The sequence below is a fragment of the Halichoerus grypus genome, chromosome 7, assembly GCF_964656455.1.
Source record: "Halichoerus grypus chromosome 7, mHalGry1.hap1.1, whole genome shotgun sequence".
Taxonomy (NCBI): Eukaryota; Metazoa; Chordata; class Mammalia; order Carnivora; family Phocidae; genus Halichoerus; species Halichoerus grypus.
This window is the reverse complement of record NC_135718.1, coordinates 31267441-31292605: the sequence shown is the minus strand read 5'-3', so window position 1 is coordinate 31292605 and position 25165 is coordinate 31267441. Positions and strand designations below refer to the sequence as shown.

Below are 25165 nucleotides of genomic sequence, written 5' to 3'. Positions count from 1 at the left end.
TCCTAGAAACAATGAGAAGGATCTAGAAAAATAGTTGTTGGGGGGATACAAAGGACGGTTGGGGGTGGGGTCTGAGTTCTAGAATGACCTCATTGCCAAAAACAAACAAAGCACTGGGGAGGCTTCCATCATAGTCTGGAAGACCTAGGTGTGATATCATATTGTCCCCCCAAAAATACATACAGAATAAAGAGTAACCTAGCTGTCCATTTTTTTACATCTTGATATTTTTTAGTTCAAATCATTTATAGCTCAATCACTCACCAAAATAGCAATCCCATTAATTACAGAATAACAAAATAACAAAAGAATAACAAAAACCACCATGTTAAGAAAGTTCTCTACATAAAATTAGTTAACTTTGATGAAGGTTATATAAATCTTTGGTCAGAAAAGCACACCAGATCTGAAAGAAGAACACAGTTAAGCACCAGAGAACAAAAGCAAGTAGCTGGTTAAAATTCCAGTATTTCAATTCTTTAGGCACACTGCTTTCTCTCCTAGCAGGACTGGAAGCTCCCTGAGGGCAGGTGAAGTTTTGGTCATCTTTTTATCACCAGCACCTCATTAAGTATCCAGCACAAGAAAGCCTTGGGTTAACGGCAAGGGAGTGATGCTGCCAGGAGAGAGAAGGGAAGGCCTTGCTCCATGCTCTCAGTCAGCTCCCAGGTCCTGTCGTCCACGTCTTCACAGCGCCTTTACTCATCCATGGTTTTCAGTGGCTTTGGGACATCTGCCTCATCGACCGCCTCTCACAGAAGTCAAAGATCCGCAGAAATGAAGCCGACTTGTGCATGCAGTCAGAATTGAGAGGCCAGAAGAGGCAGCTCTATGTGGCTTCTCACTGAGGCCTTCGACTACCCCTGGGCCACAGGCCTGCTGTGGGCATAACTGTTGACCATCGACTACGCGTCGCCGCACTGTTCTAGGTGTTGGAGGCATAGGAATGAAAACAACAGGAATAAAGATCCCTGCACCCACAGCATTGGGCAGAGACAAAAAATAGGCAAAACAAAAATAAAAGTCAAAGCATTTCAGGTAATGGGAAGTACCATAAAGACTAGAAAGTGGGGTGCTGAGAGCAAGCGGCTAGTGGGGGTGCCAGGGAGGCAAAGAAGGCCTTTCTGGGGATATGTCATCTGATCTGAGACGCCAGTGATAAGAAGAAACCACAAGAAGGTCTGGGGAAAGAATGTGCTAGGCAGACAGAGGGCAGGGGCAGGTGTGTTAAGGCAGGAATGAGCTGGGCCTGGGCATGTTCCAGAAGGGAAAGGTACCTGTGAGGCCAGCACACAGGGACTGAGGAGGAGAGAGCAGGAGCAGGTAGGAGACTGGGTGGGACGGGGCCAAGGGCTGCCTGGAGGAGGGCCTTGGGGGCCATGGTCAGGAGTTTCAGTCTCACCAGTAGCGATGGGAAGCCACTGGTTGACATACATATTTTAAAGATAATAATACCAATAGCAAACAATTACTAATTACTATGTGCCAGGCACTATTCAAGTGCTTTATCTACTTAACTCGTTTAATTCTCAAAACAACACTATGGGCTAGAAAATATTATCATCCCCACTTACGGAAGAGGCGACTGAGGCCCGGTGAGGTGAAGCGACTTGCCCCAGGGTATACGAGTGGCAAGCGCCACAGCCAGGATTGGCCACGTCTAATGGCCCACTCTGCTTACCTTGCGTATTGCTGCGGGGCTGCGGACTGGTGCAGGGCGTGCACCCAGGCAGAAGCCAGGTCAGCCCACCACGTGCGGCTGCTCACAGCTGCCTCCTGCCTGGAGGGCTCTGCTCACCTACCCATTGTGCAAACCCTGTCTCTATTTCAAGACCAGGATCATATGTGACCCCTGGCATGAAGGCTTGCGGACTAGGTGACCACCTTTGAGGACACAGCCCCAGCAGAGACCGCAGTTTTGCCAGGCTCAGTGCACTAGCTGAAAGGCATAATGGGGCATTAGCAGGTAGGACTGTGGTGCCCCAGCATCTGCTCTACCCTGGGGAAGACACTGTCAACCTAGGGGGACAAAGCCCCCAGCCCCAAAAGGAGGCCTCCTTTGGGACTACTGACCAGTGAAGTTCCCGCCGATGACGTAGGGGATGACCCCTCCGGGCCATATTCTCTCTGTCCTCGAGGTTGTGGCTCTTCGGACCCGAGAAGAAAAGGTCTCAGCTCTGGCGTGTGAGGTCCTGGGGCTGGGCAGAAGCATGGCATTCTCCTCGCCATCTGCAAGACAGGCACGCTGCCGTTTACTCTGCCTTTCATTCCTTCTGTACATTATGGTTAAGACTATATTATCCATGAATCCACAAAGAGGGGGGTTAAGAACTTGTGTTCTAAAGGGGGTATTTGGTCTGCTCAGGGTTTTGAACCCCTGGGTGTTAGTAAGGTTGCCAGGGCTATGATGGAAGCAGGTTGCCTTGTCGGAAGCCTTGAACAAGGGCCTGTGGGGCTCAACAGCAGCCCGAGATCCTCAGACTCAAGCGGGCCCCAACAAGGCATCCTCTAGTATGGAGGTGAGTCAGGGATGTGCCCTCTTCTCAGCGCTGGGAACACCTGGGAGAACTTACCGAGCCAATCCCCTGCCCTGACCAAATGCCCGTCAATGTTGCAAAGGTTGAAAATAATTTGGCCAGTCTGACAAATAAAGTAAACCAGTCTGTGATGTTGGGAAGACAAACTCTTCGCAAGATAAACCCCTGGAAAAAGCAGAGCCTCATAAAGTCCCCCAGCCCTTCCCAGTCTCTCAGCACAGCTGGACCTTTAAGAGAGGGACGTGGAAAAGAAATGGAGGCTCTGTGAAGGTTCTGAGTCCAAGGTGTGGCCCCGGAAATAGCAGAGATAGACAGGTGGGGTGGAATTGCTCGAACCTATGGCATGCTAATAACCCAATCCGCGCTCATTTTATTCATTGTTCAGACAACGTAAGCTTTTGTTTTCAGTCTACTTGCTTAGATTCCCTCATTATTCTCACTTAGAGCATTTTCTCTTCAGTTTCTATATCTTTTCCCTAAAAATCAGCTTTTGATTCTGTTGATCCCTTTCATTTTTTAGGATTTCATTAATTGTATTTATTTTATTACTTCCTTCCATTTTCACTTATTTTATTCTGATGTTTCCTTTCTATCTTTTCTTTTTTCAAAACTGGAGACATAACTCACATACCATAATAGACATTCTTTTAAAGTATACAATTTAGTGGGTTTTAGTATATTTGCGAAGTTGTGCAACCATCACCACTATAGAACTCCACATTTTCATCACCCCAAAAAGAAACCTATTAGCAGTCACTCCCCATTTCTACCCATTGCCCCAGTCCTTGGCCACCAGTAATCCACTCTCTGTTTCTATGGATTTGCCTATTCTAGACATTTCATATAAATGGAATCATGCAATATGTGGCATTTTGTGTCCGACTTCTTCTACTTAGCATGTTTTCAAGGTTCATCCCTCTCGTAGCATGTATCAGTACTTTGTTACATTTTATGGCTGGATAATATTCCATTGCATGGATCTACCACATTTCGTTTATCCATCTCTCAGCTGGACATTTGGGTTGTTTCTACTTTTCGGCTATCACGAATAATACTAGTACGAACATTAATGTATACATTTTCGTGTGGACATATGTTTTCAGTTCTCTTGGGTATATGCCACAGACTGGAATTGTTGGGTCATACAGTCACTTTATATGTAACCTTTTGAAGAACTAGTAGACTGTTTTCCAAATCGGCTGCACCATTTTACATTCCCATCAGCAATGTATCAGGGTTCCAGTGTCTCCACATACTTGTCAACACTTGTTATTGTCAAGCTTGTTGGTTATAGCCATCCTAATGGGTGTGAAGTGGCATCGCATTGTGGTTTTGATTCGCATTTCCTTAATAACTAATGATGCCAAACACCTCTTCACGTTCTTATTAGTCAATCACATATCTTCTTTGGAGAAATGTCTATTCAAATCCTTTGTCTATTTCTTAATTGGGTTGTCTTTTTACTGTTATAATTATTCTTTGTATATTCTGGATACCAGACCCTTATCAGACATACGATTTACAAATATTTTCTCTTATTCTGTGGGCTGTCTTTTCATTTTTACAATAGTATCCTTTGAAGCATAAAAGTTTTAAGTTTTGATGAAGTCCAATTTATTCATTTTTTCTTTTGTTTCTTAAGCTTTTTGTGCCATATTTTAGAAATTACAGCCTAATCCAACCTCACAAAGACTTATATCTATGTTATATCTACAGTTCTATAGTTTGGGTGCTTATACTTAAGTCTTTAATCATTTTGAGTTAATTTTTGTATATGGTGTGAAGTAGGGGTCAGTTTTATTCTTTTGCCTGTGGATATCTACTTTTTCCAGCACCACTTGTTGCAAAGATTAGTTTTTCCCCTATAGAACTGTCTTGGCACTCTTGTAACAAATCAGTGAGCCATCCTCTTCTGGCTTCTTGAGTTGAACGTTTGTCACATAATTTTCAATTTTTCTTATATTCTACTATTAACATTTTAAGGCTAGAATTTCTCTGAGTTCCATTTTACCTGCACTCCATCATTTGACATGTACATCTCAATGTTAGACATTGATATATTCTGTTAGCTCCATTTAGACTTTCTTCTTTGATCTTTGAGTTATTTAGAAGTGTGATTTTTTAAATTTCTAAATATTTCTTTCTCTGTGGGTGTTAACTGATTTCTAACATTGCTTTGTGTTCCAAGGACCCATTCTCCAAGGTGGGGGTCAGCAAACTTCTTCTGTAAAAGGACAATAGTAAATATTTTAAGTTTTGTGGTTAATATATTCTCTGTTGCAACCAACCAGCTCTACCACTGTAGTGTGATAGCAGCCACAGACAATATGTAAATGAATGGGTATGGCTGCGTTCCAATAACAGTTTATTTGCAAAAACAGATGGCAGGCTGGATTTGGCCTCCTGGCTGTTGATGACTAGTCCATGCTCCAAGGTATCAATTCTTTGGCATTTTGAATCTTCCTTTGCAGCCCAGTACGTGATTGGTTTTTATAAATGTTCCATATGTCCTTGGGATAATGTGCATCCATTTCCATAATTGACGGTTAAAGGGTGTTACATATGTTATTCACATATTCTGTCTACAACTATTTTGGCTCTTTGGTGTATCAGTTACTGAGAAAAATGCTTTAAACAACCCTGACAACTAAGATTGTGGATTGTCACTTTCTCCTTTATTCTTAATTTCTGCTTTGCATTTTTCAAGGCTATGTTATTTAAGTAATACAAGTAAAGGGCTTTTAAATACTCCCAGAGAATTATTTCTTTCATCATTAATGACCCCCTTTATCTGTAATAATGTTCATCCATAATAAAGATTATTTTGGCTGATATTAATGTCACTATATCAGTTTTGATTAGTGTTTGCCTCATAGAGTTTTTTCCCACTCATTTATTTCCGATCTTTTTGTGTAATTGTGTTTTTTCTAACGAGTCATTCAACAGGCATTATTCTGTGAGTAAATTATATTTCCCACAACAATAACACAAATTTTACAATGGTCATATTGTTGGGGTTCAATTTTTTTTATTGTATATGAAATGGTTTTTGTAAATTGAAACTTTTATTGAGATACTTGTAGATTCACATGCAGTTGTAAGAAATAACAGATTTTGTGTACCCTGTACTCCATTTCCCCCAACAGTAACATTTTATGAACATTTAACTATAGTACACTATCACAGCTGGATACGGACATTAATGTATTCCACTGATCTCATTCAGATTTCCCCAGCATCATGTATACTTGTGTGTGTGTGTGTGTGTTTGTGTGTGAGTGTGTAGTTGTATGGAATTTCATCACATGTACAGGTTTGTGTATCCACCACCACATTCAAGATACTGACCAGGTGCATTACCATAAGGATCCTTCATGTTGGCATTTTATAATCATATCCACATCCCTGCCCCTCTCCTCTCACCCATCCCTAAACTCTCAAGCACTAATCTATTCTCCATTTAGAAAATTTTGTCATTTGAAGAATATTATATACACAGAATTTTATAGTATATCACCTTTGGGAATTGGCTTTTCTTACTTGGTACAATTCCTTGGAGATTCATCTGAGTTGTTTTATGTATCAATAGTTTCCTTTTATTGCTGAGTAGTATTCCATGGTATGCATGTACCACCATTTGTTTAACCATTCACCTGGGAAAAGATATCTGGGTTGTTTCCTGATATTACAAATAAAGCTGTTATGAACATTCATATACAAGTGTACAAGTGTTTGTGTGAAGATAAGCTTTTATTTCTCTGAGATAAATACCCAAGAGTGGAATTGCTGGGTTGTATGGTATGTGAGTTGATTTCTGGGTTCTGTATATTGTTCCATTGATTTATGTGTTTATCCCTCTGCTAATACGACATTGTCTTGATTACTGTAGTTATATAGTAAGCCTTAGTATCTGGGAGAGTGATAATTCCCATTTTAGACTTCTTTTCCACGATTGTTTTAGTTATGTTCCCATATAAATTTTATGGCTGTCCATATAGATTTTAGAATAAGGTTGTCTATGCCTATAAAAAAAAACATGCTGGGATTTTGATAGGAATTACATTAAACCTATAGATCAATTTGGAGATAACTGGTATCTTTACCATATTCAGTCTTCCAATCCTTGGACATAGTATGTCTCTCCATTTATGTAGGTCTTTCTTGATTTCTTTCATCAGCCTTGTGTAATTTTTAGTATACAAATATTGTACATGTTTTTTAAAGTGTATAGGCATTTCATTTCCTTTGAGTGCTTATAAATTGTATTGTGTTTTAAATTTTTATTTCTGCATAATTATTGTTAGTATATAGAAATGTAAGCAATTTGAGGGTTTGGCCTTATATCTGCCATCTTGCTAAAGTCACTTATTAGTTCTAGGATTTGTTTCTTGTTTGTTTTTTTGTTTAGATTCCTTGGGATCTTCTACATAAACAAGTCATTTGGAAATAGAAACAGTTTTATTTTTTCCTTTCCAATTTTCATGCCTTTAATTTCTTTTTCTTGCCTCATTGCAGTGTCTATAACTTCCAGAATTATGTTGAATAAGAGCATGAGAGCAGACATCCTTGCCTTGTTCCTGGTGTTAGGGGAAGTATTCAGTCTTTCACTACTAAGTAAGATGTAAGCTGTAGGGTTTTGGCAGATGCTCATTATTAAGTTAAGATAATTTCTCTCTATTCCTAACTTGCTGTGTTTTTATTGTAAATGTTAGATTTTGTTAAATGCATTTTATGCATCAGTTGATGTGATCATGGGATTTCTCTTTTTTAGCTTGTTGATATGGTAAGGTTACATTGGTTGATTTTCAAATGTTGAACCAGCCTTGCATACCTGGAATAAATTCCACTTGATTATGGTGTATAATTATTTTTTATACATTGATGGTTTTGATTTGCTAATATTTTGTTGAGGATTTTTGAGTATAATTGTGATTAGATTTTAGGTATATCTGTTATAGACAAATAGCTACATTTTTTTCCTCGTTGTTCAATCTGAGACTTTCTCTTTTAACAGACGAATTATACTTATTTTATAACTGACATACCTGGGCTTATTTCCTTCTTTGTGTGTGTGTGTGCATTGTTTGCTATTTTTTTCCTTTGCTTCTTTTTTTTTCCTTCACTGCTTTCGGTAGGATTAAGATATTTTCTGTATTTACTTTTTATTTCCACTATCTCCTTTCTATTCTTTAGTATTGATTTTAATTTTTAATGTTCATACTGGACTTAACAAAGTACAAAGAATTCGCAAACTACAAGATGGATCTGAAGAAATCAGAATCTCCATTCTCATTCTGAGACTACAAGGATCTTAAAGTATTTTAATTTATAAACAGACCTCCCGATTTTTCATGTTATTGTTTACTTGCTTTTAAGATCCCAAATTAGTTACTATTATCAATGATTTGTTTGTTTGCAATACAGATTTACATCTACCTTCACATTTACCATTTCTTTGCTTAATGCTACTTCTTACATCCCATACCTCCCTCCTGGAAATGCATCTTTTATTATTCTTTCATGATGACAATAAACTCTCAGTTTATTTTATCCTCAATCTATTTCATTTTCGCTCAATTTATTTTATCCACACTCTGGAAACGAAGTTTAGCTGGGAATGTACAGAATTCTAAGTTGACAGATGTTTTTCCCTCAGCACTTCAAAGATAGTATTCCAGTGTCTTTTGGTCTTCATTGTTAACAACAGGAGGTATCCTTATAGTTTAGTGGTCATTCCTTTACCTCTTATCTGTCTTATCTTTTGTTCTGTTCTCCTTCCTCTCCTCCTCTCCTCCTCTCCTGTCCTCTGTTCTTTGTCTTTGGTGTTTCTCAGCATCATTATAATTGTCTAGATGTGGATTTGTGTGAATTCTCTGCTTGGGACTCAGTACAATTCTTCCTTCAACTGTGGAAAACCCTAATTCCTCATCTGTTTGACCACTGCCTCCTCTTTCCCAGTCTCTCTATGAACGTTCTCTCATCTTCAAGAATTTCTATTGATTATGCACTTAACAGTCTCATTTTATCCGTTTTTTCCCTTTACCTTCTTCCATATTTTCTTTATCTCTCAGTGGTAAAATTTGTGTGGTTTCCTCAGATCTATTTTCTACTTCACTAATTCTCTCTTCAGCTGTGTTCAATATACTATTTATCCAATTCCAGGTTCAACAATATACTTATCATTTCTAAAAGCCCTATCTAGTGGCTTCTAAATCTGCCTGTTCTTTTTTCCTCCCTACTGTAGTTTCAAATTCTTCGATTGGTTCTTTTGCTATATATACTTATTTAATCTCCTTCAGATGGTTCTATTATTTTCCTATATCATTGGGTACTAATTCTCCAATTTATTGTCTCTGTTGATTCTCCTCCATGGATTAACTTTTTGTGTTTCTAATGTTTTTATTTAAAGTTCATTTTTAGGGGAGATCATTCCTTTCTAAAGGAGCCCCATATGCCATCAATTATGAGTGTGACCCTATTTTTTGTTTTTTCAGGGCTTTTGGGATTCTAGGGTCCTAGATCAATTTTTATGTTAATTTCTAAGTTTAGGGTTTCCATATTTAGGAAATGTAATTTGAGAACTTACACTACATGGGGAACAGGCTTTCAGATTCAGTTTCTCATAGATGAGATATTTTCACCCACACTTAGAGCCTAGGAAAGATAGCAAGATTTCTTGCCACTCTTAGCCACCGAGCAGAGTTTTTCTACTCTCTCTCTCTTTTTTAATGAGTATGAAGCCCTTTGAGGGTGTTCATTTTATGCAAGATCTCAGCATTCACTTCTTGCTTCACATGAGACCAAGGCTGTATCTCCTGTATTTATAGGCATGAAGACACCAGCTCCCTGTCCCCCAAATCTTAGCCCAATTTGAATGCCCTCTGCACATTCTTGCCACCATCTGAAGCTTAATTCTATGGATTTCTGTTCCCTATTCTCTTCTGATCATGGAAATTCCCCTTTCTATCCTTTGTTCTTAACTCTGTATCTTTTATTTGGGATGGTGGGAAGGTTATATATTACTTTCAGCAGTTCTGTATTTGTATAGGGGTTCCCACTAATTCAGTTAGTCATATGAACAAGGCTGTCATGTAATACATTTTTAAACATGAAAATAGTTGTTTTACTGGTAGAATTTCTAGATCAGAAGTCATACACTTGGGGCGCCTGGGTGGCTCAGTTGGTTAAGCGACTGCCTTCGGCTCAGGTCATGATCCTGGAGTCCCGGGATCGAGTCCCACATCGGGCTCCCGGCTTGGCAGGAAGCCTGCTTCTCCCTCTCCCACTCCCCCTGCTTGTGTTCCCTCTCTCGCTGTGTCTCTCTCTGTCAAATAAATAAATAAAATCTTTAAAAAAAAAAAAAAAAAAAAAAGAAGTCATACACTTGCAACTCTTGGGATAAATCCAACCCACAGATGTGCTTTGCTTGGCCTGGACACTTTTGGCCCACACTGTGTTTTTGTTGTTGTTGTTGTTGTTGTTTTAATATAACTTTAGAAGCCAACTTTTAAAAATCAAGGGATTTCACATTAGGATCCAGATTTTCTAGTTTTTCTTTAAAGACAGAAAGATGTGGCAACATTGGGCCTATGTCCCATCATTTACAACCCACTAGAGTTAGGTTGTACCTGCTGGCCATAGCCATGGTACATGTTTTCCTGGTTGTCAGAATCTCTCCCCCACTTCCCATCGTCCTATCTAGCCCACCTCCCCCACTGACATTACCTGCTGGGCCTCTGCAGATATTCTAATTGGCTATCCCAATCCTAGACTACAAATTACATCCAACTGCATTCAAATGTGAGTTGCCCCCATGGGCGGGGAAGCCCCACGGGGGCAGCAACCATGGCTGGCCTGTTCACCACTCTAGTCACACCCAGCACAGTGCCTGGTTGGTGGTAAGTATTGACTGCTTTTGTAGTTTGAATGAATTAATTAAAGAATGGATGAGTTATTCTAAAAATAAACAGTCCAACAGTCCAAACAATTCCATGGCAGAAACTCCTCCAAAATGTTGGCAGCCCTAACGCCCTTAATGTTTAAACTCTGAGAATCATGGCGTCTTAAGTAATCACAGGCAGCGATGTAGCAAGTGGAAGTTTATTATTCATTTCCCATAGGGTTTTCAACAAGTCTCTTAATTTTCTTCTGCCGCCAACTCTCCTTTGGAGAATGGGCAGAAATAGTTTTCTATTCGAGGGAACAACACTGAGACGTCCCGTGTTTCTCAGACAAGCTGTGCTTGCTGTGTATGCATGTGGGCCAGTATGGTTAGGGCCAGGCTGCAGCCGAGTCAGCGTGGGAAAATCTGAAGTGCACCTGGAAAGAGACTGGGGTGTAATTTCCAGAGATGGGTTATTGAATGACAGCTTCCCCCTCAGTCCAGTGAGAAATTTAATTTGCCAAGGACTCAACACAGGAAGCATTTGCCGATTAAAAATACATCTAAACAGATGTTCTGCTTAGCCTGGAAGAAGGATCTTAATGCAACTGTCATTATTGGATTTTCTTGGATTACTACTATCTGGAATCAGAGTCCACATAGGAGGATGTAATTATTTATTATGGCCAAGAGTCCTACATTTGAAGAGGAGCTCAGGGGCATCTGAAAGGATTTAACACACCGGGGGTGGGGTGGGCTGGGGGATAAAGTCCATTTAAATTCTCTGGCTCTGGGAGTGGACCCTGTCCTCTGTGGAAAAGCGGGACGGCCACAGCTATTCAAGGTTCCCTCTCCAGCTGAAGGTATAGGCGTGTCATAAACAGAACCAGGCCTACCCTAGCCTTCTCAAGTGAGGCGCTGGGAATTTTCCATGATTCGACTGGTCAGCCCCACGCTGGAAGCAAACATCCTGAGAGTCCAGCGGTCTGCACACCCCCCACCCCAGGGTGGTGGGTAACATTGCACCTTGCCTGCAAACCTTGAAAGACTCAAGAGTAGCCCCTCGGTGGAAGTGGAGACTGGATTATTCTGCATGATGGTTTTCAAACCTGGCTGCAGATGTGAATCAACTGGGGAGCTTTTTAAAAATTTTGGCGTCCACCACCTGCCCTGAGATTGCAACTCAATCAAACTAGAGTGGAGTCCAGGCATGTGAGTTTTTAAAGCTCCCAGGTAGTTCCAAAGCACAGGCACGTTTGAGAACCACTGATACTGCCCAAAGGTTAGGAGCAAGGGGTTTAGGGTAGGGAGACTTAGGCTCAAGGTAAATGCTGCCATTTGCTACTTGTGTGGCCGTGGATAAGCCACTCTTCCTGCCTCTTGAAGCTTCCTTCCTGCTGCATGCTAGCCTTGTGGGCACTGAACCAGGTAATGAATGTCAAACGCCTGCCATGGTAAGGGCTCGATGCGAGCTTCAGTAATCGCTAGCAAGGTCTGCATTTGGGGACGGGCTAGAAAGAATGCCTAAAGTTAGGTTCAGTGGCTCCACCCAGATACACTGACATTAGTGACATTCAGGGTTTTGGGTGCTGAGCAGTGCTTTGTACCCAAGCGTGCGTTCTCTGGTGCACAAGATTCCATTGTGATTTCCTGCAGCACAAAGCCCTTAGGAACTGTTACTGGGAGTGAAAGGTCCATTCTCTTCTACGAATATGGTTCTGGAAATCGGGCTCTATCCAAAGTCACAGCTTCATCGGAGGAGTAGTTAAACACTCCATTTCATTAATCCTATTAGCAGCCCTGAAACGCATGCTGAGCGCTCATCTCCAGGGGAGGGAGACTCCTCGGACCAGACGGCCTGCCAGGGGGATGCTGAGTGAGCAGTTCTCTGAGCCCAGCCCTTCCCAAAGCTGGGAGCACAAATCCCTGCCGTCAGGGCTGAGGGGAGCCACATAATGCCAGGAAATAAACCTGCTGCTGAAGCCAGGGGGCCAGGGGACAGGGGCTTCCCTCAGATCCTTTCTCCTGCTTGGGCGGTCTCTTTTTCTGGGGGTGTTGGGAGGGGGTCTGGTTGTGATGAAAGGGGAATCTGAGATTGACACAACTTGTCTTATCTTTAATTCAAACAAAAACAAGAGGCACCCACGCTGGCGCCTGACAGGGCCCCGGAGACATGAATCGGATGGAGGGAAGGCTGGAGGCACAGGCTAGAACAGCCGGCCCTCGGCTCACCTCTGAGGGTGCCAAGGGTCTCCTTCCTCATCAGGCTTGCCCTAAAGGGAGCCTTAAAGACCTGCCCGTCTGCTGCTGTAGTATGGACTGGAGAAAATGGCCTAGCCTTGACATTATCGTCTTCCAAAAAACCAGGGTCACTGGACGGTCTGCAGACTATGGATTTAGCCCACTGTAGGGGTGTGAGGAATGGTGGCTGCGGGAATGCTTTCACTGTCCTCCTTACAAAGCCCAAGGAAATCTCTTTTTTATTTATTTATTTATTTATTTATTTATTTATTTATTTATTTAACTCATCCAGTGTTTCCAAGGAAATCTCTTGTCACAGTGTGGGTACCATGCCCAAGCCAACCTACCAGAGGCAGCATGTTAATGAGCTGCAGCAGCCTTATTCCTTCCGGTCTCCCTTAACTGTGTTTCTGAGCAGCTGTTGAACAGCTGTGGAATCCCAGTCCAGAGGTGGATGATGCACTTCCAATGCTGGATAATATTATTCTTAGAGGTGGAGGTAGAGAGGAAAAAGTGGAGGAGCTACATGCCCTGAGCATCTCTTAAATTCCAGACACCTGGCTATGCACTTTGCATAAATATTATTTCTAATTCTCTCCAAACCTCATATGAACACTTACCTGAGGTCCTAGCTACTGAATGGCTGAGCTAGGGCGCAAACCCAAGTGTGTCTGACAGTCCAAGTTTATTCGATTGGGTTTATTCGATTTTACACCAACAAACTAGTAAATACTAAGAACCCTGACACTGTCTATTGCTGGTGGGCAGGTAAGACGCAATGAGAGAAGGCTGGAGCTGGTCTCTAAATATGGCCACAGCGCTCATCCCCATGAGCTCATGCCGCTTTTCACATTAAGGGGCGGAATCTATTTTCTTCCTCTTGAAGGTGGGCAGGTCTTTTGGCTTGTTTTGACCAAGAGAATGTGGCAGAAGTAGCATTCTGGGTACTCTGAGTTCAGGCCTTAAGGGGACTGGTGGCTTCTGCTTCTTCCCTCTGAGAAGCCAGGTGCCATACTGTAAAAAAAATCGCAGGTCAGACAGCTAAATGGAAATCCACGTGGTGAGAAGAGCCACATGGAGGCGCATGTGACTACAGCTTTTTTTTTCGGACCACCCAGGCCAGCCCAGCCCAGCTGCCAGATGAATGCAGTCAAGTGAGTGACCCAGCTGATGTCAGCCAAAGAAACACCCCACGGAGCCCAGTCAACCCACAGAATCATGAAAGATAACAAATCACTGTTTGAAGTCACTAAGTTTGGGAGTGGCTTTAGGCAACAATAAATCACTTAGGAAGGGAAAATCCAGTGTGGTATCTACACCACTGCGGTACTAGCAAACCCCTCTGGTTTCACCCTCACACCCTATGCTCCATTATTCGCACTAAGTGCTGGTCATCTGTGGCCAAAACGAAGTGTCATTGAGATTATGAGATGTCTTGAGAGTCGAAGAAAGCACAAGTCAAAATACTTTGAAAAAGCAAAGCAGGAAGCCACAGATTTTGAAGGAAGCCCTGCACATGGTCCCAGCAACGTGTTGTGAGATAGAGAAACAAATACACATTTGTCAAAGGGGGTGAGGAGCGTGGGAGCTAATGAATCCGCCTTTCTCTGAAAGAGGCCAAACTGATAAAAGGGGGATCAGTAGCCCAACAGAAAAATGGGCAAAAGACAGGAAGAGGCAAATCACAGACGTGCATCCCTACATCACTGGAAAGGCAGGAAAAGATGCTCAAAGTCACCAGCAGTCAGGAAAATCCGAATTAAGTAATAATAAACTCCTGTTTACATTATTAAAAACATGGAGAGCACCTAGTGCTGGAGAGGATATGGTGAAAGGGGCACTTCACAAGTTGCTCTGGAAATGTGAATGGCTTTACCCTTTGAAACCCATTCCAGGAACACCTGTTAAAAACATCCCAAGAGTGTGAGGATCTAGGTTCAGGAACATCTACTGTCGCATTGCTCGTGATAGGAAAAACTTAACATGAAGTGAATGTTAACTGAGAAGGGAATCATTGGATCAATTATGGCCCACCCACTCCAGGAATATTTTGCAAAATATTCGGAAGAATAAACTGAAGTTATCACCAGTGCATTGGAGGGGTTTCTTATGACGTACTGCTGAGTGAGAAAAGCATGATTCATAAAAAGCACGTATCAAATCTGATCCTGTTTTGTAGAATGATGAAGCTTCTATTTGCATGCATGTTTATATCCCTACAGAAGTGTCTGTGTGAACACATGTGCAAGGAGAAAAATACGGAAGGATGCACACAGAGCCATCAGCCGGCATCTCTTGGGGAAGGGCAGAGGAGCAATATGTGGAAAAGAGAAGGGAGGGAGCTAGCCAAATTAAAGGGAAAAGAATAAAAAAAAAAAAAATTAAGAAAGGACATGATGATATCATTACATGCATGCATTTGTATGAAATTATATATATATGCATATGTATGCGTAAAATATAAAATAGCATTAAAGCGAAAGCATAAAGCAAATATTGATTTCTATTTTATCCCTAAATAGGCATCCTTGAAAAAAAGGATTCTGGCATTTAAAAATTATTCCTTTTGACAGGGCAAGTGGCGTGACTGATAACGCACCTGACTACAGATCAGAAGATTCTAAAAACTATTCCTTTTGACACTGTGTGTCAACTATACCTCAATAAAAAAAATTATTCCCTCTGCTCTGCATTTATTTTATGTAGAAGAAGCAACATTGGTAGTAGTGAGCCGTGACTCCTGCAGGATGCTAGCCAGACCGAAGTCTAGCAGCCTCTCTCCGCCAGCACGGCTTCTGAATGGGAAAAACTCCTCCAGTTGGAGAGGTATCCAGTGAGACGCCCCCCGCACCCGTAATCTCCAGCCTAGAACCTCTTAGAACCAGGAAAGCACACGTGTGTGAGTGTCAGTGTGCAGACACGCAGAGGCAGACTTCCAGGCAGGCACCTGCTGATGGGTGGCCCTGCCCACAGATGGCCACAACCTCACCTGCCCTCTCGCCCAGCAGCCCACAAGGTCTCTAGGCTACACCCTCCTCCCAGCCCCCATCTCAGCTTATTTTCCCTCCTTGCCTCCCCTGCCCACTTGTTCTGTCAGACTCCTAGTTCCCAAAGCCTCATGATCCCTCCTGTCGGCCCTTGGGGGCTGCAACTCACAAGCCAAGCACAGTGAGAGAGGTCAAACCCAGATGGCAGAGTTTAACTGAAGACCATACAGTCCCGGAGCAGCCAAACACCACCGTCAGCCAGTCCATCCTCAATAAAAGGACACACTCCCTCATGCCCAGAGACTTTGGTGCTCCTAGTCCACTAAGATCGAAAGTAAAAAGTGGAATAAGAGGTTTCCAAAGCTGGGGCACCTGGGTGGCTCTGTTGGTTAAGCATCTGCCTTCGGCTCAGGTCATGATCTTAGAGTCCTAGGATTGAGGCCCTCATCGGGCTTCCTGATAAGCAGGGAGTCTGCTTCTCCCTCTCCTTCTGCGCCTCCCGCTGCTCATGCTCTCTCTCTCTTGCTCACTCTCTCTCAAATAAATAAATAAAATCTTTAAAAAAAAAAAAAAAGGTTTCCAAAGCCAGGGGCAGAGAGAAAAGGGAAGTGACTGTTTAGTGAGTGTGGGGTCTCCTTTGGGGTGATGAAAATCTTCTGGAATGAAAATTTTCTGGAACGAAATAGTGGGATGGTTGTACAACATTGTGAATGTACTTAATGTCACTAAGTTACACACATTAAAATGGTTAAAATGGAACTTTTATGTTATGTGAAATTTACCACTGCTGAAAAAAAAAAAGACCCAAAGGCCTGGTGGGGCCTCACATTACCCCGTCTAGCTTCCTTGCCGCTGGTATTGGTGGCAGTTGCGTTCTCCCGGCTCTCAGATTGCTGCTTCTCCAGCCCACCTAAAGGAATGAGAAAGAAAAGAAACGTGAGGACGCATCAGCCTTCTTTGTAGGAGCACCGAGAGCCGAGGGAGCAAACCTAGTCACCTGGGGGATGACCGGGATCCCTGGCAGATCAGTAAAGATTTGATAACACAGGTTGATTGAGCACTTATCACGTGCCGGGTACTGTTCTAGATGCTAGGGCAAAAAAGAACCTGCTTTCTCATAACCACGCACATAATTCACAAATTAGAAATGTATTGCTCTCCTCCATCAGTTCAAGGGTACTTGGAGTCAAATATACAAAGTTAAGAGGCAAATCCCAAAGTCAACCTGCAAGTCAGCTTCCTTACCCTCGCCCCCATTAGGAAGCCCGAATGTAAACAGGACGCTCCCTTCTGGAGTCCCCTCGTGTGGAATGTGGGAGAAGTCCTCAGTGCTGCTTTTAAATATGGGATGTGGTCAGTTACTGCCTTGGCTTAAGTAGGCATTTGGGTTTTCTCTTTGGGGTGAGTCTCATTTTAGAAATTGCTCTGTAGACTTTATATATCAGACTCTGCAGACACGGCCTTGGTCAAGGACAGTGATGCTTGTCTTTGTTTGCTAGTAGCCATTGTGTATAAACCTGGTTCACATCTGTCCCCACCAGGAAGGTGGTCAATCAGCTAAAAGTATTAGACCCACGGTGAACTAGAACTGTGTGCAGTTCCAGGCACCGGGGGATTCAGCAGTGAGCAAGACAGATGGGTAAAGTGGGCAGCTGGACAATAAACACAAGGTAAGAAAACAAAGGGACAAAGTCACTGTGGGTTCAGAAAATCTGAAGATCGTATGCAGTATGAGCGCTCAGAAGGGGCCTTCCCTGACCACTAACACAGAGATCTGGCCCAGGATCAGGAAAGAATCTAGACTGGGAACGAGCTTGCCCTTGGTGGGCAAGGGGGAACCAGGCAGAGAGGGAGGCCGGATCCACAAGGATATTAGGAATATAGTTGCAGGCAGGGAAGCAGGGAGGCTGATGGATTAGATACGAGGGCCTGAGAGAGGTCCCCAATGACTCCTACATTTGGGGGTTGAATAACTGGGTGGGTTGTGATACCAGGGAGCAGATCTGAGGATAGAGCCTATGTCCAGGAGAGACTATTGTACATAAGAAACCACAACCAAGCAACTACAGGACAATCGACTTTCAAAATCATTTCTTGCATTTGTTTAGAAATTTGCAGCTTACAGAGCTGTTTCCCCATACTCCTTCGACCCCCATTAGAACATTCTGTGGCAGACAAGAGTGTAATGCCATTTTACAGAGGAGAAAACCAAGACACAAAATGAGTAGCCCAGGGTCGTGCTCAGGACAGTCTTCCTGGTCAGAAGCCTGAGGATCTTTCCTGTGCCCCACAGCTCTCAACAATGCTCGGGGTAGAGTCCCAAACAGACGACCCAATGACCTGGCCCGGGACAACCAAGGGAGCCGGCCCTGCGGTCCCACAGCTCAGCCTCCACCACGCAGCCCGCCTCTTTCCCTCTCCTGCCGATGACACCGGCGGCGGACCAGGCGTGCGCTGACATTTTTGCGTGCCTTCATCCTGCTCGTTCCGCTGCCTTTCTGGCCAACTCCGAATCCACTCACACGCTCCCTGCAGCTGCCGGGCCGTTGGCTGCCAGCTCCCAGCCCTCTGGGTATTCTTCCAGCTTCGATATCATTTCCTCTTGGGCTAAAGTTCAGGGAAAATCGCTGGCCGGCAGAGGAATGTGGCATGCGTGGAGCAAAGGGGAGCCTGGAGCCAGAGCTCCGGGACCAGCTTCGTCTTTGCTGCAGAACTGTGGCTAAGACCTTGGGCGTTTGTATTTTTCATCTGTCAAATGGGCTGTTTGTTTTGAAGACCAAATGAGGTAATGGGTTTGTTTAGGCACTAACTCATTCAACAAATATTTATCCAACACCTGCTCCACGCCAGATGCTGTTTCTGCTGCTCAGGATACAACACAGAACAAACTCTACCCTGACCTCATGGAAATTATATTCTGATGGAGGGTAGGGGAGAAAACAATAAGCTAATAGGCAACCAAATACTTAAGTCAGTTGCTGATAGGCACTACAAAGAAAATAAATGAGGGTGAAGGGAACAGTGAATGCTAGGGATAAGGGGTTGCTGCTTCATGTGAGATAGAAAAGCAGAAGCCGGAACAGAGTGACAGAGAGACTACTACAGAAGACTGGGGAAGAACATTTCAAACTGAGAAAAACAATGGGTGCAAAGGCCCTGGGGTGGGAGTGTGCTTGGGGGTAGGGAGGCTGTATGACTGGAATGGAATGGGTGAGAGAGACAGCGGTAGGCAGTGTGGCCAGAGGGCAGTGGAGGGTCTGGAGGGTTAGCTCATGTGGTGCCATTTTCAGGATTTGGCTTTTACTCCGAGGGATCTAGATGAGAGCCAGAGAACATGAGAGGGCTCTGTAACTGCGCCAGCTTTGAATATGACCAGGGTTACTAGTAGTGGACAGGAGGGGGACTCAGGGGCTGGCATTGGAAAGGAGATTCCACATAGCACTAGCCCAGCATGAAGGGTTGGTAAGTTTAGACGTGCTTGGCTCCTGCGAAAGGGGTGGAACGAGGCAAAAAAAAATTAAACCTGTAAGGATACCTGAGCACAGCCTGGGTTCAAGGTTAACTGTAGGCTGTGGCTGAGGGAGCTAAGGCCAGGAGAGACTGATATTCAGCTCTGCAGCAGGCTCGGGGTGGAGGACTTCCAATCCACCTGGCCCCCTGTAATAGGAGCTCAAGCTCTGGAGTTGAGGGGAGAACAGGGGCCCCTAGTAGCCAGAGAGGGGAAAGAATCAGTGATTACTATGTGCCAGTTACTGAGTTGAACATGCGCTAAGAACAGTGCTAAATGCTCTTCTTGTATTGTGTTTAATAATTCTGGCCTCATAAAGACACAATGACAAAAGGGCCATAACCATCCCCATTTTCCAGGGAGGAAACAAGGCTCCAAGAGGTGAAGTGACTTGCCTATCTCGAGGGTACAGAGATGGTTAGCAATGGTGATGGCTGAAGATGGGTCCTATCTGACCCTCCAAATCTGTACTCCTTCCCCTCAGCCTCAGGACCAGAAAGAAAAAGAGTAAGTGGGGTGCCTGGGAGAGGCTGGCTATTCTCAAGGGACTCATGGCATTTTTTTCCAGGAGGCCTGCGAGAGCCTGGGGCCCTGGGCAGTTAAGAACACAAATCCTTCCTCTGTCATCCTTCCCAGCAAGAGACTAGAGACTGTCTTTTTTCTCAGAAGGGCAGCAAATCTCATGCTCCCAGTACCGCTGAGCCTGGGATCTCCCTGGACTTAATGTGGTTTGGCCACTCTCCCTGATGAAACTGTTCCTGAGGCTCCCCACTGCCCTTGGGATGAGTTCTAATTCCCTGAGGCCTCCTCCACCTGGTGCCCCGGGGCTTCCTGCTACTTCCCCCACTCCCACTCAGCCACCCTGAGCTACCTATAGCACCTTGATTTCTATTTTCCTCGGCCACACCCACCTCTTCACCTGGCCAAATCCTACTGGTGCTTTAAGTTTCAGCTGGGACACCACTTCCTCTGGGACACTGCCTCACTGCTCCTCCCAAGTTAGAAGCCCTCTGCTCTGTGCGCACATACAGGGCCTGGGCCGATTCACACCCTTACCGCAAGGTATGGGCATCTCCTGTCCATTCAGTTGATCCTTCAGTTTGGTTTTTAGGTTTTAGCATCTTGGTGAAAGTATCCTTGTCTTGTCCAACAATGAACATGAAGCACTGTGCCCAGCACATAGCAGACACTCAATAAAATATGGGATGGATGGATGAACGGACTGATGGATGATGGATGGACGAGTCAGGTAGACAGTGCTTAAAAAGATAACTCAATCATTTCTAACTCAGCCTAATGGATGGGAAAATCCATCAGCTTTTATGGAGAGAGGGAAGCAGATATTCTTGGGACAATGGTTATCAACCTTCGCTGCAATGTGGGATCACCTGGGAAACTTTTTTAGACAAATACGGATGCCGAGTCCCCCCCGCCACCCCCCCACTCAGGTTCTTATTTAATCAGTCTGGGCCTGGGCTGGGCCTTGGGATTTTCAAAAGCTCCTCAGGTGATTCTAAGGTGCAGCAAAGGTTGAGATTCACTACTCAGAGAACCTGATATTTTCTTAAAACCAAACTCTTCCTTCCCAAGCTCACCAGGAATGAAAGATGTGGAGCTGGAGACAGACATCAAACACTAAAAAAGTCATTTCTCACATCTGTATCAATGGAAAATGTTCCTCCCTTCCAGTAAAAGTTAGCAAATGAGTAAGACAGGTGTGACCGTGGCTGGAACTGCACCCGTGAGCACCACGGAACAAGGAAGAGAAATAATAGCCTGCTGCAGCCAAAGACTGGGGACAATGGGGGAGGGAGCATTCAGAGGGTGGGGATATATTTTTCCTTGGGTGTAACTGCAAGACAAAAAATATTTGAAAAAAATACATATATATGCCTGTATTTGATCTTTGGTTAATTACCTCTTCACTGAGAGGATATGCAAAGACCTTGTAGATTTCATTAGTCACAGGGGCTTATTCAAACGTCTCCTTTGCATAAGAAACCCAGGCTTACAGCTGGTCTCTGGGAAAGAATGCCCTCCAGGCCTTGAAAAGAGAGCTACAGGCCTGTTCACGCTCTCACTGAAACACAGCAGAGGTCAACGGCCCGTGATGCATGGGGCCAGGCTGAAATGTTTCTATCCAGCATTTGCAATTCAATCCCACAGTTTCCTTTATGGAACAATTCACTAAATTCAGAGTTGTTCTTTTTTCTAATTCACCATATAATTCACCTCCCAAGTTCAATTAAGAAGCAATCTGTTAGCAACTTTGGGAGCAAGCTGCTTTTCTTTGGGAAAGCCCAATTTTCTTCCGCTCCCAACAAAAAGTAGCTTAATTATATGCATCATATGAGACATTGATGTATACACAACACTCCTCCACCATAATTAGTGAAATATTAACTATATACATCCAAAGACATCTAGGCAGAAAGAGATGGGCTTTTCCAAAGCCCAGGAGGACAGAGCCTTGTTCCATAGATCAATATTGCTCATTTGAATATATGCTCATGCATAGTGACTATGAATTAATATGCATTAATATGGTATTATAAACAAAACTGGATATCAATTATTCCTTCTATTCCTCATTTGTAGAGTCTAACATTATTTAGTCCTTGGTTTTCTTAAACACAAGAATAACTACCATTTTTAAAGTGTTGGTTACTTGCAGGTACTACACATAACGTTAATCTATTTAATCCTCAAGCCAACCCTCTGAGGTGGATATCATTCCCATTTTACGTGCAGGGTAACTGAGGCTTAGAGCAGTTAAGATATCACTGGAGACACACAGCCATTTGGTAGAAAGGTTGAGATTCTCTCCAGTCTGGTGTCAAATCCTTTAATATTCATCACACACCACGGTAACCCTGCCAGGCCAACCTACACCCTCCATCTATTCACTTTTGTTTTGTTTTGTTTTGTTTTTAAGTATTTTATTTATTTATTTGAGAGACAGAATGCGAGCAAGAGAACACAAGCAGGGGTAGCAGCAGAGGGAGAGGGAAAAGCAGACTCCCCACTGAGCAGGGAGCCTGACATGGGGCTGGATCTCAGGACCCTGGGATCATGACCTGAGCCAAGGCAGACGGTTAACCGACTGAGCCACCCAGGCATCCCTTCCATTTGCTCACTTTTAATACACGTGTATTTACAGCTCTGACCCACCAGAGGTAGGTAAATCTATCATGAAAATGCTTTGCTTTATTTTAATAATAATAATAAAAAAATCTCTAGCACAAGATCCTAAAAATCACTTTATTACTAGTCTATTCATTCAGCAAATACTGGTTGAGGGTCTGCTTTGGGCAGCACTGGACTGGGTTCCTGAAGACAGGACAGCCAGGGCCTACCTTCATGGTGCCCTCATGGCTCTCGTGCGGAGGATAAAAATCAACAATAAACAAAGAGATCATTCCACGGGGGGGGGGGGGGGGGGATGAAGCACTTTGAAGAAATTAGAACAGTTTTATGAAAGACCAATGGGGGATGGGAGCCCAGGGAAGGCCTCTCTGAGTAGATGGCATTTGAGCTGAGACCTAAATGATGAAAGAGGGACCTCCATCTGGGGAGAGCATTCCAGCAAAAAAACAAAACCAAAACACAACAAAAGCAAAAACAAGCAAACAAACAAAAACCCAGCAAGTAAAAATGAGTCGCGCTGGCTGGAGCCGGGGCTGAGGGCAGCATAGGCAGGAGCTGTGCCTGAGGAATGCACAGCCAGCTTGCGCAGGGCTTATGAGTCTGATCCTCACAACCATGCCTTAAGCAGTCCTAATTTGCCATGCCCTTTGGTCATATGTAATATGCACAGCAATCCCATGAATAAGTAATATTATTCCTCTTTTACAGAAGAGAAAACGGAGGGTCAGGAGTAAGTTGTTGTAGGTCACCCAGCTGGTAAGTGACAGATTCTGCATTTCCAGTCTGGCCCATCTGACTCCAGAACCCGTGTTCCCCTGCCCTCTAGCCCACACCTGTGTGAGTGTGGTCTGGGCGAGCATCTCAGGCCAGGCCAATGGATGACATATCTGCCCACCTCGGTGAGTGCAAGAAACACCTGCTCAGCGGTGGTTTCAATTATTCATTAGGAGAAAAAAAAAAAAAAAAAAAAGAGGCCAAGCCCCCTTAACAGGTTGATTTAGGTATGAACTAGTCAACCACTCTGGTAATCAATGTGTAATCCTAAGCAATTCAGGGCCAAGTAAATTTTATATCTATGCCAAATTTCAAATACTACGGAAGGGAAAGGGAAAATGAGTTAAAAGATCATTGCCAGCTTTTGTTAGTGAAATGATTTAATATCAGCAAGTGTATAATAAAAAGGGAATTTTTATATGCTGCTGGTGGAGCAGGAATATAAATTGGTAACATTTATGAGGTAATTAACAAGATGTATCAAAACAGGCAGTAAAATGACTTTGACCCAAGAATATGACTTCTGGATATTGGCACTAAGGAACTGATTGACGATAAAGACAAAGAGAAGAACCGGGTATGATCCCATCTTTTTTGAAAAAGCATCTACAAAAAAGATGGGGGAGAAAAGACTGGATGGAAATACCCACAATGCTCATTGTGATGATCTCTGGTTTGTGATGTTTGGGTGAATTTTATTTTCTTACATATTTTTTGTAGTTTCTAAATTGTGATTACTTTTATAATCAGGAAATAAAGGGATTTTCCAAAAGAAAAGCTAGATTATAGCACACACTTGCCTACGAACATGTGCTCTGCACTTTGTCGTGCACATATGCACACACACACACGTGTACACATGTATGTGCCCGCGCGCACACGCACACGCACGCACGCACACACACACACACATACAGGCGGCTGCCAGGAAAACCCTTCTCCACTGGGAAAGCAAGAAACATAGCTGTGTTTCTGCAGATGTAAAAGTTGTGGTCCAGTCGGTTTTTTTGCTTTTCTGTTCTGACCATGGAAAGAAAAAGTAATGAGTCCACACCTCAGCAAGATGGAAGGCAGGAGAGCTCATGGCTGAGAAGTGAGGGGGCCAGTCAGAACCTTCTCTCAGACAGTGATGTGTAGGCGATTCCTAGATCCAGCCCTCCCTTCTCCAGCCAGTCACCTGGCTCCCACCAGTGTCCAAGCACTGGCTGATGAGGCCTTGGAATTTGCTCCTACTCCAGGGGGAAGCTCACAGGAGGCTTCTTAATCACGCAAATTGGAGTGCTCTCTCCCCAGGGCCTCCAGCCTGAGGGCGTTGGACCCTCCACCTGCATTTTTCCTGGTCCCTGACTGTTGTTACAACAAGGCCAGACCTTTAGCTTAGGTGTGATCTCGAAGTAGTCCCTATTGCTCACCTGGCTTCAAGCCTCCGGTGCTCTCCTGAGCCTGGGCTCCAGGGACTCTCATACACGTGGCCCACGTCTTTCACACCCAGCCTGGCCTTGGCTTCTTCGAAGGCTGTTTCCATCATTTATTGCTGCATAGCAAACTATCCCTCTCAACAGAGTGGCTTAAAATAACCATTTTATGCTTGCTTCTGATTCTGTGGGCCAGGAATTGGGGCAAAGAATGGCACTGGCTTGTCTGCTCCACAGTGTCTAGGGCCTTAGCTGGGAGAGCTCGGATGGCTGAGGGATGACCACGATGGCTCACGGGCAGCTGTATGTCTGGGGCCTTGGCTCTCTTCCATGTGGCCTCTACATACAGCCCTCTTGAGCTCTGTTGGGCTTCCTAACAGCAGGGTGCTTCCAACGGGCAGCATTCCAAAATGATGTGTCCCGATGTACCACTGCTTTGTAAAAGCTTCTGCTTCCATCACGCTCTCTAGGGTTCTACTGGCCAAAGCAAGTCCCACACCCAAGCCGATAGTCATGGAGGGAGAGGACAGTACCAGGGAATGCCTGTGCCAGGTGAGGTGTGCCGGGGAGCACGAATGTGACAACCTCCCTACCACCTACCTGATCTCTGTTTACCTGAGGTTCAGGCAAATCAGGTGGTTTGCAAGATGGACCTACAGCTCAAGCTCCAGAGT

At 44.0% G+C, this 25165-nt stretch overlaps 1 protein-coding gene across 1 annotated transcript in view; it reads right to left on the bottom strand.

The window, feature by feature from the left end:
- Nucleotides 1-25165, bottom strand: part of TLL2 (tolloid like 2) — a 116129-nt gene that overhangs the window by 51095 nt on the left and 39869 nt on the right. Inside the window, exons 3-4 of the mRNA XM_036111621.2 lie at nucleotides 16480-16557; nucleotides 2074-2229 (exon numbers count right to left, since the gene is read on the bottom strand). Of these exons, the coding sequence (XP_035967514.1) occupies nucleotides 2074-2229; nucleotides 16480-16557 (234 nt within the window). The remainder of the gene's footprint in view (nucleotides 1-2073; nucleotides 2230-16479; nucleotides 16558-25165) is intronic.